This window comes from Hippoglossus stenolepis, chromosome 12 (assembly GCF_022539355.2).
Source record: "Hippoglossus stenolepis isolate QCI-W04-F060 chromosome 12, HSTE1.2, whole genome shotgun sequence".
In the NCBI taxonomy this organism is placed as follows: Eukaryota; Metazoa; Chordata; class Actinopteri; order Pleuronectiformes; family Pleuronectidae; genus Hippoglossus; species Hippoglossus stenolepis.
Genome location: NC_061494.1, coordinates 14,380,841 through 14,397,008, shown reverse-complemented (window position 1 = coordinate 14,397,008; position 16,168 = coordinate 14,380,841). Strand labels below are relative to the sequence as shown.

At 41.4% G+C, this 16,168-nt stretch overlaps 3 protein-coding genes across 3 annotated transcripts; all 3 read left to right on the top strand.

The window, feature by feature from the left end:
- The first annotated feature begins 343 nt into the window (after positions 1 to 343).
- On the top strand, positions 344 to 4,784 carry LOC118118641 (centrosomal protein of 55 kDa). The gene is made up of 10 exons (XM_035171794.2): positions 344 to 449; positions 1,169 to 1,343; positions 1,501 to 1,596; positions 2,308 to 2,373; positions 2,637 to 2,787; positions 3,058 to 3,184; positions 3,281 to 3,470; positions 3,574 to 3,648; positions 3,924 to 4,046; positions 4,503 to 4,784. Exons 2-10 carry the CDS (start codon positions 1,191 to 1,193, stop codon positions 4,641 to 4,643), a joined length of 1,122 nt encoding a protein of 373 aa, XP_035027685.1. The 5' UTR covers positions 344 to 449; positions 1,169 to 1,190; the 3' UTR covers positions 4,644 to 4,784.
- A 122-nt stretch (positions 4,785 to 4,906) lies between these two features.
- Positions 4,907 to 8,554, top strand: LOC118118642 (free fatty acid receptor 4). Its single transcript, XM_035171795.1, has 3 exons — positions 4,907 to 6,942; positions 7,043 to 7,174; positions 8,059 to 8,554. Exons 1-3 carry the CDS (start codon positions 6,403 to 6,405, stop codon positions 8,410 to 8,412), a joined length of 1,026 nt encoding a protein of 341 aa, XP_035027686.1. The 5' UTR covers positions 4,907 to 6,402; the 3' UTR covers positions 8,413 to 8,554.
- Positions 8,555 to 10,002: 1,448 nt separating this feature from the next.
- On the top strand, positions 10,003 to 15,260 carry LOC118118823 (cone cGMP-specific 3',5'-cyclic phosphodiesterase subunit alpha'). The gene is given in 22 exon segments (XM_047342399.1): positions 10,003 to 10,470; positions 11,061 to 11,210; positions 11,213 to 11,311; positions 11,408 to 11,548; positions 11,703 to 11,777; positions 11,882 to 11,946; positions 12,067 to 12,133; positions 12,257 to 12,304; positions 12,399 to 12,548; positions 12,766 to 12,909; positions 13,025 to 13,090; positions 13,209 to 13,355; positions 13,450 to 13,557; positions 13,655 to 13,764; positions 13,868 to 13,955; positions 14,040 to 14,140; positions 14,225 to 14,332; positions 14,455 to 14,518; positions 14,610 to 14,684; positions 14,775 to 14,858; positions 14,982 to 15,132; positions 15,220 to 15,260. Coding segments are annotated over 22 exon segments (2,550 nt in total).
- The last annotated feature ends 908 nt before the right edge of the window (positions 15,261 to 16,168 follow it).

Here is a 16,168-nt window from a genome sequence, read left to right as displayed (position 1 = left end):
GGTATCTTCTCTTTTGTCTGGTTTGTTTTTACTCGTTTTCTTTTCTTCTTCTATGTTTTTTTATTGTAGTGATGGACTTTCAGTGCTTGCTTTGGCTTTGTGTATGAATCTGTATAAAAAACCCTAACCTTAAATCTACATTGAAACGATTTAATACCGTTGGTTCAAGGACCTTTACGTGATTTATTATCAAGCATAATAATAATAATAATAATAATGATCAGAATCATAATAATCATAATAATCATAATCACAATAATTATAATAATAATGAAAAACAAACTAATATCTGAATTAATATATGTGAAAATTCCGAGTTGTCTGGAACGCAGCATTAACACAACTGACTGCTGACGGTTGCCATTGCCAGGTGTCTGCTGCAGAAGAAGTGTTAGCATAGCTTAGCTTAGCATTCACTTTATTTAACTTAGTGATACATTTTATTTTTGGTAAGTTGTGAATGTGTTTAGATTTTAACGTCTATTTAATTTGACCAAGAACTTAAGCTACCAGCTACTGAGCTAACATCCCTGTTTAAACCTGTGTTCACTCCAGCTAACATTAGCTAGCTAACATTAGCTAGCTTAGCTAACCACACGAGGTGCTGCTTTCTCTATGGACGTTAATGGCTGATAAAAAAAACTGCTGCCAAGTACCAACAGTGACAATGACCCTGTTTTTGTTGAATAATATATTATTACTGGCTGAGAAAACCCAGTATCCAATGTCCATCTACATCCAGCTAGTGTGTGTGTATTGGTTGAATGTTGCTAATGCTAGCAATTCTTACCTTTCACCAGTAGAGAAAATGAATTAAACTGAGCCATGATCATGCTACCCAATCTGTACCATTGTGGATAATAAGTAGATAATTCCATGTTTTCTGAGTACTGGGCCGTGTTGGGCTTGAGCCACTAAATTCAAAAGTTGCTGTTTCAAATGTTTCTACTGAACATTTTAATGCCAACACCTCAGGGATCATGTTAACATAGATTTGTTAACATAACATAGTGGACTTTTGAATCAAAGCCTCGCTGACACAGGTGATTGGTTTGCTATTTTCAAAATCTAAAAGCAAATGGATTTGAGCCACTTCAACAGTTTTCTGTTTTAAATTGTGTGCCTCTCGCTGTCTAAGATGTGTTGTGTTTGTGTCCGTCTCTCGTAGCATTTGTGAAGAGGTGACAGAGATGGCAGCTTCTAAGTGTAAAGGTTTCGTCAGGAAAAAGCGCAGCTCAGAGTTTGACATGGTTGTAAGCAGCCTGAGGAAGGAGAACGCCTATCTGAAGAAGAGCCTGGCCGAGTTATCTCGCCAGCATTGGGATCATTACAGGCTAGTGGAGGTAAACTTGCTCAAACATTCAGTCTTAACTACTAGTTAACTCATGTCAGTATAAACAGCTCTTACTGTAAACTCCATGTTATGGTGTTTCCAGTGAGCGCTGTGTGCAGTGATTGTTTCAGTGTTTGATGTACTCTTTCCTCTGTGTCTATTTGCAGAGATTACTGAATCTTGACACTGTGAAGCTGGACAAAGACAAGAAGACTGCTTTGCCATCAGAGCTGAATAAGAGAGGAGAGAACGTGACAGACGCGGTGAGTACGGAGAGAGTGTCTGGTTCCGCCAGAAAAGTTGAACAAATTGAGACGAGGCTTGTGAGCATTTCAACTAAGTGTCAATTTTTTAAAAGCAAGTTGCCAGGAAGAATGTACAGTCGGGCTCATTTAAAAAAAACAAGTGACTGAATATAAGCAAGAGTCAAAATTCACAATATGTACTAGGTTATGGAAATCAAAAAAGTTTTTTTTTTTAAATAAAAGTGTCTCCTACAATTCAATATATTTAGCACCTAAACCATTATAGTGTTAAATGCTATGCAATAAATAGATATTTGGATTTGTCATTATAGAAAAAAGCCTCAAGTGTCTCAATAAGCCATGACGGTTTTGTAGTGAGCCAGCACAAACAATACCAGGAACCCTGAAAAATTTATGGGATTTAGCATTCATCGCTTTTAGCATTTATAACTGTGCTTTACTTTCTGCAACAGGTAAAAATGTCTTCTTGTTGTGTTGCTGCTTAGGGGGTTTAATTTGTCTCTTGCCTTCTCTGTCCCACTAGATGGCAGCATTTGTTTATAAATGTCTGTTTTGCATTTAGAGGTGGCAGAGGTCCCAACACATTGACATTCTAACTCCTGTGTTTGGGTCCTTTATTGTGACATGTCACGATGCCATAAAATATACTGTCATTTATCTGCATACACTATGTGTAAGGGTGTGTTGTATTTTATTGTTTTCTATTAGGACTTCAAGTCGGATGAAGAGGCCTCCAGCACCAGAGTCACAGAGCTCCAGAATCAGCTCAGAGATGTAAGCACTTTGTTGTTACTACACAGCTTGACAGGCTCTCTTCCGTTTGTATTTTTCAATCAACACCAAATCCACCTTTCTGTATTTTGTGTTACTTTTTAGTTTCTACTTTGTGTCCATTTGTTGGTCAGTAAGGCCGTGAGCTTGTGTGCAGAGTGAATGTCTTGATGAATGTTTGTGCACTGGGGCCATCCCACTGGCACAACTCTGTTTCTTTCTGTCTCCGTTTTGTGCTTCTCATTCTTTTTATTCAATCCCTGGAGGCCTTGGAGAGGAACAAGCAGTGGCTGGATTATGACCAGCACAGAGATGCCTATGTGAGTGCCATTATGGGCAGAATGTCATGGCAGGAGAAGCAGCTGAACGAAGCCAATCTGTCTTGCTCAAAGAAGCACAATGAAGACCATTCAGATGGTGAGCCAGAGGGGCAGTGGGCAGTGGGAACTCAACACTGGGGCAACAAAGGGCAACAGACTGTCACAACAAGTTTTTTAAGATATCTAGATTACACTGGCCTAGCCTGCTGCATGGCAGGATATGCAGCCCTGCACTGCATTTTCAAAACTGTGTTTTAATACGACATTGTGCATGTGTTAAGCTATGTCTAACATTGTTGATTGCGTATACAATTGTGTAATCTTCTACTCTTTTTAAACTATTTTTATTCACTGTCTCTCATTATAGAGAAGAAGCGAATAGTCCAGATGCAGGAGTACTATGAAAGACTCTTACAGAAAGCCAAAGATGAGCTGGAGGTGCTCAGGGAGCAGGTCAACATCACCCAACAGAACCTGACAACAACCATGAACTGGTACGTCTGCTTAATGTGTATCTATACATGGTCTCATTCAAAGTTGGAGAATGTTAGGATGTTAGTCAGCCACATGACAGAATAGTTGATGTGTAGGTGCAAGGAAAGGGAAATGGAGTTGGAGGAGCTCAAGCAGCAGCTGCAGAATACAGACTTGAGTGGAAAAAGTTCACCAGAAGTTGATCATCACTCTGAGGATGAAGTAGAAGAACTGGCAGATAAGAACAAAGACCTTGAGGACTCGCTGTATGAGGAGAAGCGCAGGGCAACCAACTCTGAGCTGCAGGTACGTCTTTATTGAATCATTTTTCTCAGCAGGAAAAATAACTTAACTTCATTATGCAAAGTAGGAAAGCCACCAAATAAAAAACAATCCTCTCTTTTCTCAGGTGAATCTCCTCCAGAAGTTTGTGTTAAATAGTCACAGTGCAGACCAGGAGAAGATTGCAGATCTGGAGCGTCAGGTACTGTATGACAGTCATAGTCACTTTGTGTGAATTGTCTTAGATTTGTTCCCCTGAGGGCTGTTGCTAATCTGCCTGCTCTTAATGATGACACAGTTTAATAACACTTTGTGGAGACTTGGCAACCTCTTTGCTTTCCTTCCAAGGGAAAGTTATTCCTCACATAAGCACATTCATTTTGAGAATTCTTGATTTATCTGAAAAATATGCCACCCAAACCTGTACCTGTTATAGCTTTGACTTCATTATTAATCTTTATTAACTAATTAATTAAGATCCAGATTTCTACACAAGACCTTGAGGATGAGAGACAGGATTGTTCACATTTAAAGAAGCAAATGGTCAGAGTCCTGAAGTTGCTGAAGAAGACTGAACGCCAAGAGACAAAAAAGACAGAGGTTGGCATTAATAGATCATTTGACTACATTTGTATTTAGCATTAGTGATGAAACTCAAAGCTGCAGCTATTGATTTTTTTAAACTCTGGGCCAGAGAATTAGCCAGAAAACAAAGCACTGATATATCACCTTGTAAAGTTGTTATGGGGAATGTGGGAAACTATTGTTTACACTGACATATGCAAGTCCAATATTCACTGCCCTTTTTGCTCTGTTTGGATCTCCCCTAACTCCTGAGGGCAATATCTGACTCTTTAGCTGCTAAATGCTCAGTTTTGACCCGAAAACAGGCCTGAAGATGAGAAAAAAACAGTGTTGTTTGCTAGAAAATCAAATGAATGATCCAAAATAGGCTAAACGGCTCTTATTATCTAAGGGGATATGTATCTTCTGCATGTTTGACACTATGAACAACATCTGACTGTCAATCATTATAAAAACTTCCCACCCTCCCAGCTCTGCAGTGACTACGTGACATCCTCCACTAGCAGACTCTCGCTGAATGAAAGCCTCCTGGAGTGTCCCTGCTGCGAGCTCGAGTATCCTGTCAGTCAGTACAGAGAACTGATGAAGCACCTAGAAGCCTGTTCCGAGTGAGCTGAGCCTTGAACCTCTGCATGTTCTGCATGTTCTGCATGTTCTGCATGTTCTGCATGTTCTGCATGTTCTGCACGTTGATTTTTGAGCCACGCTGTTCAACCAGAAGTTCAAGTAAATAAAATACAGTGTTCAGTTGCAGAGGTTGTGATTCTTGCTTTTCAGCCAAGATTACAAGTTTTACAAGTCACAGATTTAATTTATTCACAACTTTATTAGTTTATGACAAACTACCTGAAAAGGTGATGACATGTTGTGTGATGCTTTGTCGAATCATGCTGCTGCAGGTCCTTGATCCTCCCAAGTTCTCACACTGTTCAAACCAGATGAATAGCTCAAAACAGCTTGTAAGTTAATCCCTCTCCAGTCCTATTTAAGGCCATGGATTAGTATTGCTAGCAAACATTATAAGGAGTTGGAGGTCTGCGCGGTGGCTGTAGGCTTTGTAATGGGAACATGACTCCAAGGGCTAACAGCTTTAGAACAATATGCCAATATGGTTTGAACACCTCTTTACCCTCTGTACATTTCATATGGAAACATTTTCATGGGAATTTAGAATATGAGCTTAACCTGTCTGAGAGCCCAGACATAACAAAAATACCCTCAGAGCATAGAAATAATACATGGATATAATACATGAAATACAAAGATAAACGGTAAACGTTTTTAAATCATTCCCTCCAGGGTTATTATGAAAAGAAAAGCCCATTTCAGGACAGACTGATCAGTTAGTGTATCACTCAAACCAGTAGTCTTACAAACAGTAAATAATAGTGAAATCCATTTAATTATATCCCTGCAGCTAATTTGAGATTTACGCAGCATTACCGTTCAACAGGTGCACTTATAAAATTAGGATTAACCCTCAGAGACGTCGCCTCAGACTCATTCAACAACAGAATAGCGTGTGTTACAATTATATCCAGAGCTCCTCAAGAAAGGATCCACAGCATCAAAGCATACAGCCGCTGAGAAAGTTGGAAAAGAACAAAAACAGACGACAGTTATGAGCATGGCCTGTAAGACCAGTGGGAAAGAGCAGAAACAATTGGGACGTTAACAGAGATACAACAAAAAGCACAATTGTGTCTGAAGCCGTTCATACCCAACTGGATGAAGGTATAAAACTGCCCTCTGGAAGATGCTTTCACACCAAATGTGATAACTTTGTTGAATATGCCTTGTTGCATATTCAACCACGATTCCCACTAAACTACAATTGTTGCCTGTGCTGTTATTAAAAAGTAATGGACTGATTTTCGTGGCACTTGGTGGAAGGGTGGGATTGGAACCATTAACTTTTGGAGCAGATTTGTTCAAGGAGGGTGACATCCAGGACATTTCCTTGACTTCTCTGAAAATAATTCATTCATTAAAAGAATCAGGCATGTGTGTACCTTATGCAACATTATGAGTGTTTGCGATTCTGGTTAATTCTTATATTTATTGTGATTTTCTGTGTTTTAAAACCTGAGAATATCAATACAAATAAAGAAGATGAAGTTGAAATAAACAACAAAAGTAATAATAGGATTAAATTTATGCTCAACTACACAGCATGGGATTGTAATATTTGACTTCCATTCATGCAGCAGCTGGAGCAAACAGCATGTAAAGGGTTAGTCACCACCCTTCATCCCTCCTCCTCCTCCTCCCTTTCTGTTGTATCACTTATCAGCTTCTCTTTCCCATTCATTTTATCAGGCACCCAGTGAACTCAGTCTGCACCTTAGATCCAAATACCTTTTCAGCCTCTATGGATATTGACCCTCACGCTCACTTACTCCACTTGAGAAACTTCACTTATTTTTCCTTCTTCTCTGAGTTGCACCACTCTGATCATGCTGCTGCCACTGCTGTCGAGACTGTGGCCATCTCCACTGTGTTCCTGGTCTCCGTGGCAGCAAACACGGGAGCTGCAGCCTTGGTAACCTGGGAACGCAGACTGCTGGCCAACAAGACCATCCTGACCCTCAACTTGTTTGTGGCCGACCTGCTGTTTGTCAGCATGATCCCATTGATAGTGGCAGTGCGCTGGACCGTGTCCTGGACGCTGGGGTTCACGGCCTGTCACACCGTGCTGTATGTCATCTGTATGAGCGGCTCCGTCACCATCACCACCCTGGCCTCCATCAGCGTGGAGAGGGTCCAGGCGATCCTTCGGATGCAGACTGCGCCCACTCTGAACCCCAGGATGGTGACCGCCACCCTCATCTTCATCTGGGCCTTCTCTGCACTCACTGCTTTACCCCTCAGCCTCTTCTTCACTGTGGTGGAAGTTGATTTTCCTGAGCAGGTATCAATGAATTCAATTGAAGTCAATGAAAGGAAAGTTCCACACTTAGTCCCTGTTATTAATGGATGCTTTCTTGTATATTTTCACTGTTTCCACACAGGAACGTCTACACATCTGTACTCTCAAGTGGCCTGACTCCACAGCAGAGATTGTGTGGAATATATCCTTCACCGCCCTGTGCTTCCTTCTCCCAGGACTCATTATTGTGGTCAGTTACAGCAAAATATTACAGGTGGGTTTATTGTGCTCTTTAACTGACAACAGGAAGTGTTGGAAGGGACCACTGAAAGGGTGACGGCCTTTTTAAGATCATGGAATCCCAGCTACTTTTTTAAGGAATAATGCTTTCTGTGCTCTTACAGTGAAGTGTGGAAAGATGCTAACATCTGTATGTCTGTAAGTAACTGACAGGATGTGTTATGGTTCAGTGAAGTATCCAATAAAACAATTGATGTGGATCTGGATCAGGGGGTGGAACCAGGATTTAGTTTTTACTTCCTTAACATTGTGAGATAGGGCATTTTTTTAAATAATTCTCCTTGATTTCTCAGAAAATAATTAATGGATCTTGATGGATATTAGCTTCCTTTTTCTTCCTTTTTAGTGTCACTGGGATGTTGCACAAAAACAGTATCCATGTTTTCGGTGGTGATAATGATTATTCAATATTTAAAACGCATTTCTCCTTCATTTGTAAAACTGTGAAGAAAGCAGCACTAACATTTCACGCCAACAGACTCTGACCTTCCTCTTTGTTCCCTCTGTATTAGTCATGTCACAGTCATTGTGGCAACAGACGTGCGTGTGCTTTATTAATTACTGAAGCTGAAAATAGGACGAATGTGTGTGACCTCAGAGCTTTGCATTATCAACTGTCAATATTACACAGGACAAGCAGTCCTAGCAGTGAGGACATTAACATGATGCAGACAATGGAGAATGATACTGAGGAGCCACACATTGATTTTAGCTCTGAGATAAATGACCTCACGTCCTCTGTGTAAATCCTCATGTAGATCACTCAGGTCGCATAAATGGCTTCATCTCATATATCATATAATGTCACAAACGACAGAATGCCAGTTTTATGTTAATATTGTTTTATTTGTATTGCAGATTGCTAAAAGTTGCAGGCGAAGACTCCAAACCCGAGATAGTCCACTCCCAGTTGGCGAGTCTCCCGAGTACCACGTCTCCCGCCAGGATATGAAGCTCTTCCGCACTCTCCTGGTCCTCGTCTTCTCCTTCCTACTCATGTGGAGTCCCATCTTCATCAACACCTTCGTCATCCTGGCCAGAAACTTCCTCGGTCACCTGCACGTCTCCTCGACCGTGTTCTTCTGGGTGATGACGTTCACACTGGCCAACTCGGCTCTCAATCCTATTCTCTACTCGGTGTGCCAGTTCAAGAACGGCTGGCGAAAGCTCTGCTGTGGCTCTGCCGTGGTGCCACTGAGGAGAGACACTTAATACTGGCCTTAAACTTTATACACCTTGGACACTCTTTTCTAATGGTTGCTACGCTCCTGAGCTGGTGCATTCAAACTGAAAGACATTTCAAAGCATTAACACTATAAAGACATTAATTTAATAATAAATATGTTTAAAACAGTTTTGCTATTTTCAGTTCTTTTATCAGTCTACAAAAAATATTTTATTATCTGAACTACTCCTTAGTCAGCGAAACTAATAATATTTTTCATTAGCGTTTTGAAAATATCGTAAGTAAAGATGTTCAGAACCTGGTAGCAAATTAAAACATATAATTTAGTTACGTCATCTCCGTCTTTTGTCATCTGCAGGAGGAGAGAATTTGTGTCTCACATACTAACACGTGGCTGTTTGCTTGCCAACAAGAGTAATTAAACTCCAGGCAGCAGTAAACAATCTCCCTTAATCCTATCAATGGTTAAATGTAGCTGCTGTCTGACAGAGGTGGCCCAGCAGAGCCCTGCAGGCTGATGAGATAAACACTCCAGTCTCGCTCTGGAGGAGCGGCTGGAGATGATTTCTGAAATGAGGAACCACACTTCAGTCATTCATCTGATGTGACCAGCTGGTGAATAGTTATTTCAACTTGCCAGGTGTCACCATATCATAACAGTTCCTCTGTGAACTATGATTCCTCAGATCACAGATAACTGACCCTAACCCTAGACAGGAGATTTTCAAATGTCTTCTCATTCCATAATCTCTAAATTCGTCTCAGACACCACTAAAACGTAGCTTTTTAACAAGTGGTCCCTAGCTCCTCTTCACCTGGTGTTATTGTTTTATTATTATCCTAATCTCCTTAATTTACAACCCGTCTTTCCACTATATAATATTGGCTACTTTTTAAATGTTTCAATAGCTATTTGGATCCAGGGACTCCTTTTCACTTTTTTAAGGATAATTCATGGATCTTGATGAAAGAAGTCAGGCATGTTTGGGTGGCTGATGTTTATGAGTGTGTGGAATTTGGTGCAGATCCAAATAAAAATCCAGACCCAGTGAATTTAAATGTGGTGTCATAAGGGGACTGCATGGGCCTTCTGAGTTCCCCCTCTATTGTGTTATGGATGTTATTGTGTATTTTGAGAAGAAATGAACCACTGATCAAAATATCTTATGATGAATTATCAGGACATCCCACCAAGAATGTTTCCAGTCTTTCTCCCTGCCCTCCTCTACACTGCAGGTCAGACTGCAGGCCATCATTCCCTGTGATGGGATTTGCCCCTCTAAAATGACAAGTGGCTGGATTTACAACTTAAGAAAGCTCTGGGGCTTTATGACTGTTGCGTCACTGTTATTAGTGTCCCCTAGGATCCCCTTACCCAGTAAGCCACTCACTACCTTCTGTTACCAGGGAGAGGGTTGGTGCTGCAGCTTTGGTCCTGTGTGCACTGAGGAGGCTGGGAAATGTCACAGTAGGGTCTGTTTCTCCTGGAGGGAACCTTATCTGTGTTGCTCTGCTCCTCCTCCATCCAGCTGTACCCATCTGAGGGGAGCATCTCTCTAACCTAACCCCTACCCCCCTCCCGTGCAGTCGGGATCGTTCATCCAAACTCGGACAGGATGGCAGACAAAGACACTGTAGAGAAGTTCCTCGACAACAATCCTGAGTTTGCAAAGGAGTACTACGAGAAGAAAGTCAAGGCAGATGTGATCACTGCTGCTTTCAACAACCAGGTGCAGGTCAAAGACCCGTCCTCTTACAAGGATGTCAGCACCATCCAGGAGGCCGAGTTCATATTCGAGCTCATAAAGGAGATGGATGGCACCAACCAGATGGAGAAAGCCCTGCATAAAGTCCTCCAGAGGATTGCTCTGCTGATCCAAGCCGATCGCTGCAGCTTCTTTGGCAACAGGTCTCGCAATGGAACCCCTGAGCTGTGCACGATCCTCTTCGATGTGACGCACAATTCTCCGTTTGAGAAGAATTTCGTGAACCCCAACGTAGAGATTGTTTTCCCCACCGACATGGGAATTGTTGGATGGACGGCTCACTCCAAGAAGCCCCAGAATGTTGCTGACGTAAAGAAGGTGAGTGAGGCAAAGGTTAAACACAACCACACTATGTTATCTCTGCAGACATACGCTGATGTTTAGCCCAAAGTGTGAAGACTGATGAATGACATTCTGATGGACCAATGAAAATGCATTTCAGATATTAATATCAATTTATCACTGTGTAATAACATATTACTGCAGCTACACGTCAAAGTACAATAACTAATTTAAATGCAATCTTGTCAGAACATTTCTGTTGGAGTGATTCTCATGCTAATTTAAGATAAGATAATACTGTAGATAAGATAAGATGATACTACATAAGATGAGATAATACTTTAGATAAGATAAGGTGAGATATTCCAATGGGAAAATGTGCCATATTGCAGCAATAAGGTGGTAACAAAATAAAGGCTCCATTTAAAAAATAAATACATCAGTAAACATGCATTATAAACATAAGGAAATATAATGTTTGTAAGTTAACCAGTTATGTAATGGTGCTAATAAATCATACTGCAGCATGCACGACTGAAGTTTGGATCTGTAATATTTAAACTCCATCCTGTCTTTAGTACTCAACCGTAATAACTCTCCTGTGTTTTTTGTGCGGTGTTTTTCAGGACTCTCATTTCAGTGACTTTGTGGACAAACAGACCAAATACACCACAAAGTGCATGATCACTGCTCCCGTCATGAACGGAAAGGAGCCGATCGGTGTCATCATGGCTCTCAACAAACAAGGTGCCGCCGAGTTCTCCAAGAAGTGATTCTTTTGCTACAGCTCTTCAACAAATATATGAACTTTGCTTCCGTGGTCATTCTCCAAGCACACAGTGCTTACATGTGGGATGTAGAGTCCAGGAGAAGCCAGGTAAGACAACATGGTAATGAGTCCTCTTTTCTTTTTTCTGACACGGTCGTTTTCCAGCCTTTCCTGAGTGGTTCTTTGTTTCCCTGCCACCTGTAGGTGCTGCTGTGGTCAGCCAGCAAAGTGTTTGAGGAGTTGACAGACATTGAGAGGCAGTTTCACAAAGCCCTGTACACAGTGAGGACCTATATCAAGTGTGAGAGATACTCTGTGGGACTGCTGGACATGACCAAAGAAAAGGTGTGTAGAGGAAAGTCAAGAGAAAAGATGAAACCTCAATGAGAGGTTGTTTTACTTTAACTGCAAACAACCTGTCTGAAGCTGCCTGTGCCTCAGCGTTTAGATGAATGGATAATAACACATAGTGACGTGATTATGGCCTTTTCCTCACAAGGAATTCTACGAGGAGTGGGCAATCAAACTTGGAGATCAGGAGGCATACAAGGGCCCTAAGACCCCGGATGGCAGAGTAAGTCCAACACTGGGTTTGTTATCGTTACATTATTCCAATGCACCAGTATCTGAACATTTTAAAGAGATATTTCCAAACACTATTATGTTCTAAACTTTCAGGAGATCAGTTTCTACAAGATTATCGACTACTTGCTGGAAGACAAAGAGGAGATTAAAGTTATCCCGTAAGTATCATGATGTAATGCAGCACTGGTACCATTCTTGTTTATGCAGGTTTATTTTCCTTTTTGTGGAGTTTAATTGCTTTTCCAATCTGAGTTTCTTACTCCTGTGTTAACTCACAGTGGCCCTCCTGCAGACCACTGGGCTCTGGTCAGCGGACTCCCGTCCTATGTGGCTGAGAATGGAATGGTAAGTTCCACATGGGTGTTAATATATGTAGTGCAAATACCTCAAGTTCAATAACTTCCCACAATGGTCTGCCCAAACTTTAATTTCCTTTTTTGTTTCTTCTTTCTTTTTTACATCTCCCAGATCTGCAACATGATGAACGTTGCTAATGACGACTACTTCGCATTTCAGGTCAGACGCTCTTCACTGACGCCTGATCACATCAGTCTCTTCTATTAAGTTCTCTTTGTTTATACAACATCATGTGGTTTGGCTCATCCGACAGAAAGAAGCGGTGGATGAGTCTGGGTGGGCGATCAAGAATGTCCTCTCGCTCCCTATCGTCAACAAAAAGGAAGAAATTGTTGGTGTTGCAACTTTCTTCAACAGGAAAGATGGAAAACCATTCGATGAGAATGATGAACAAATCACAGAGGTATGAAAATTGGCTCAAACTCTTTTTTTAATCTTGTTCGTTATATTGTTCCCATAATGTCATAATGTATCAATTTATTTGTTTAATTTCTAAGTTAAATATTTTTTTCAGTGTATTTGTTAATTTATTGTCATAATTTAACTATGACATATATCTCGTTTTGAAGAAAGAGGTAATCATTTAAACTGCAGAGTGATTTGAATGGGTTTGTCCTCAGGCGCTGACCCAGTTCCTGGGCTGGTCCACTCTGAACAGCGACACGTACGACAAACTGAACAGGTCTGAGTGGGGTAAAGATATTTCCCAGGAAATGCTCATGTACCAGTCAAAGGCGACGCCGGAGAACGTGCAGACCATTCTGGTGAGCTGCTCCCACACTTGCTCCATGAGATCCAGATCCATGAGATATTTCTGCATAGAGTCTAAAATCACAGATCTGTAGTTTGACATTTGTTTTAACGATCATTTCCCTTCAGAACACTCAGGAGAAGTTTGGCTCCACACCTGAGGACTGCGACCAGAAGGAGATGTACAAACTTCTGGTGCGTGCTGTGACTCTGATGTTCTTAAAGATAACAATGCTTCTCATCATAACCTCTGGTTGTTGGTTGGTGGTTGTGATGCCACACCGACTGTTTGCACTGTGTTTCCACCGTACAGCGATCCAACATCCCTGAAGCCAACATCGTGGAGCTGCGTGAGTTCCGATTCAGTGACTTCCCCCTGTCGGAGTTAGAGCTCATCAAGTGTGGAATCCGCTGCTTCTTTGAGCTGGGCGTGGTGGAGAAGTTCAAAGTCCCAGCTGAGGTACAGTATACGTTAGACAGGAAGTGTTTTCCCTGATCCACTTCTTGCAAAGAATCATCGTTGCCATCTTTGTGGAATCACTTTTGACCTGCAGATCCTGACTCGTTGGATGTACACCGTTCGCAAGGGATACCGAGATATCACCTACCACAACTGGAGGCACGGCTTCAATGTGGGACAAACCATGTTCACGCTGCTGCTAGTGAGTCAGACGTCTCTTTATATGTACGTCTCTTATTTCTGTCATTCATGCTTTGTGTTGACTTGACACAGGTTTTTCCTCCTCTGCTTTTCAACAGACAGGTAAACTGAGGAGGTATTACTCGGATCTCGAGGCCTTTGCCATGGTTGCTGCTGGATTCTGCCACGATATTGACCACAGAGGAACCAACAATCTCTACCAGACAAAGTGAGAGTTAGTCGGTCTTTGCTCGTGACTTCAGTGTCGAATTGATGCTGAGGAACTGAACTGAACTCATTTGTTGTGTCTTTTCTTCGGTGGATTTTCGCAGGAGTTTATCCCCACTGGCAAAACTGCACAGCACCTCAATTATGGAGCGGCATCATCTGGAGTACAGTAAGACTCTGATGGAGGATGAGGTGGGTCCTTAAAGTGTTCACATTTCTGTGTGTTTTGAAATAAAGTGCTGTTCTCTCACTTTGCTCTTCTGCTCTCTTTCATAGAACCTGAATATCTTCCAAAACCTCCAGAAGCGTCAGTTTGAAACCGTGCAGCATCTGTTTGAGGTTTGCATTATTGCCACTGATCTCGCACTTTATTTCAAGTAAGTAACAAAAGTATTTATAACTTTTAATGCCTGCTAATGATAATCCAGGACTAAATATCTGAAACATTTCTCGTCTGTCAGGAAGAGAACCATGTTCCAAAAAATCGTGGAATTCATGGAGGGGATTCCGGAGGAGAAAGACAAGATCAGCCACATCTCCAACAATGCAACCAGGAAGGAGATTTTGATGTAAATTACTCATGACACACCGGAGAAAATCCACTGGAATGCAATTGGCATTTCACCATTTCTATAGCTCCGTGTTGATGCTCTCGGTGCAATTCAATCATCCTTGAATGTATTTTCTGCAGGGCAATGATGATGACAGCTTGTGACCTGTCAGCCATTACAAAGCCATGGGAGGTTCAGAGCAAGGTGTGTTCGCTTCTCCAGCCCTGTGACATCATCACAAAGCATCGTTCACATGTCATTGCTTTTATTCATTTATTTTTTATCGTGATCATAGGTCGCTCTGATGGTGGCCGCAGAATTCTGGGAGCAGGGAGACCTCGAGAGGACAGTTCTCGACCAGCAGCCTATTGTAAGAGGAACTTGATCCATTGTAATGATGTCTGCATTTTTATGTTGTAGTAATAATAGCAATAATAATCATCTCCTCTTCTTCGGTCAGCCCATGATGGACAGAAATCATTCTGCCGAGCTTCCCAAGATGCAGTGTGGTTTCATCGATTTTGTCTGCTCCTTCGTGTACAAGGTACCATACACACAACTTCAGCATATTTGGCTTAGAAACAAACGTGTGTGTGTATTTGTTTGTGTTTGAACTTGATGCTGCTTTTCTCACACAACCACCTTATGTGTATCTGATGGTTTGCAGGAGTTTTCTCGATTCCACCCAGAGATCACACCCATGTTTGACGGGCTGAATATAAACAGGGGCCAGTGGAGAGCTCTCGCCGACGTCCACGAGGCCAAGATAAAGGCCATTGAAGATGAGAAGAAAAAGCTGGAGGGCGGAGGCAATGAAGGTGAGCGCCAACATGTTGCTACACTCCAGATGCTCAGTCGGTATTTACATTGTCACTCACTATCTTTCTCATTTGTTCTTTTCACAGGTCAAGATGCTGGGAAGTCAAAGACATGTGCGATCTGCTAGACATCCAAGACCTCGCAAAGTATTTATGGATGTTTTTCTGCATGTGTATTTGTACAGTGTGTACGTGCATGAGCACGTGTTCACAGATGAGGGAATTGTAATGTGCAAAAATCCTCAAATCATTATTTTTGTATCCTGTAATGTACAGTTCTTCAGAAAGCAGCACAGCTGAGTCACATACGAATGTGACAGTATGAAAACAGACATTTAACAAATTCTTGTAAATACAAAAAGCTCCAGTGAACTGAACTTGCCATCTTTACAAAGAGTGAATGTCTTCATTCACTTGGGAATATTTATACTAAATATAATTGAAGAATATTTATGTGAATAGAAATATTAGGCTGCAGTTGCAATGCAGTTTGAACTGTTACATCAGAATATTTTTGGAATATAAACTACAATAAATGATCTTTTGTTGTAGTGGAAAAAGATGAATAAATAAAATGAGTAGTTCCCTTTTTTAAACTTGGAAGTAGCACCAAGAAAATATCAAGCATACGTCCACGGCAAATGGTTGGAAGATGTAAGAAGATTTGACAGAATTGGATTTGTTATAAGCCACAAGGCTTTCCCTTTTAAGTCGCCTGCTTACATAAAGTAAAAGCACGGCTCATAAGTCAGCGTGTCCAGAGTACATATGGCACTGGAAGAAAGGGGTCAGCCGGAAACACTGTGCAGCACAAGTCAGCATGTACAGGAGAAATGACTTGTTTGACTGAAACGTCGTATTTACCATGTGATTATGTTGTGATTTCTTGAAATAAGAAGATGTATTTTTCCAAAATCCCATCCCACACTCTACAGAGAGTCTGTGACAGGACAACGTCATATCCTGTTTTATTCTGGTGTCTGTTTGCATAAGACCTTGCAAAGAAATTTGACTCTGTCATGCAAATATAACTTTA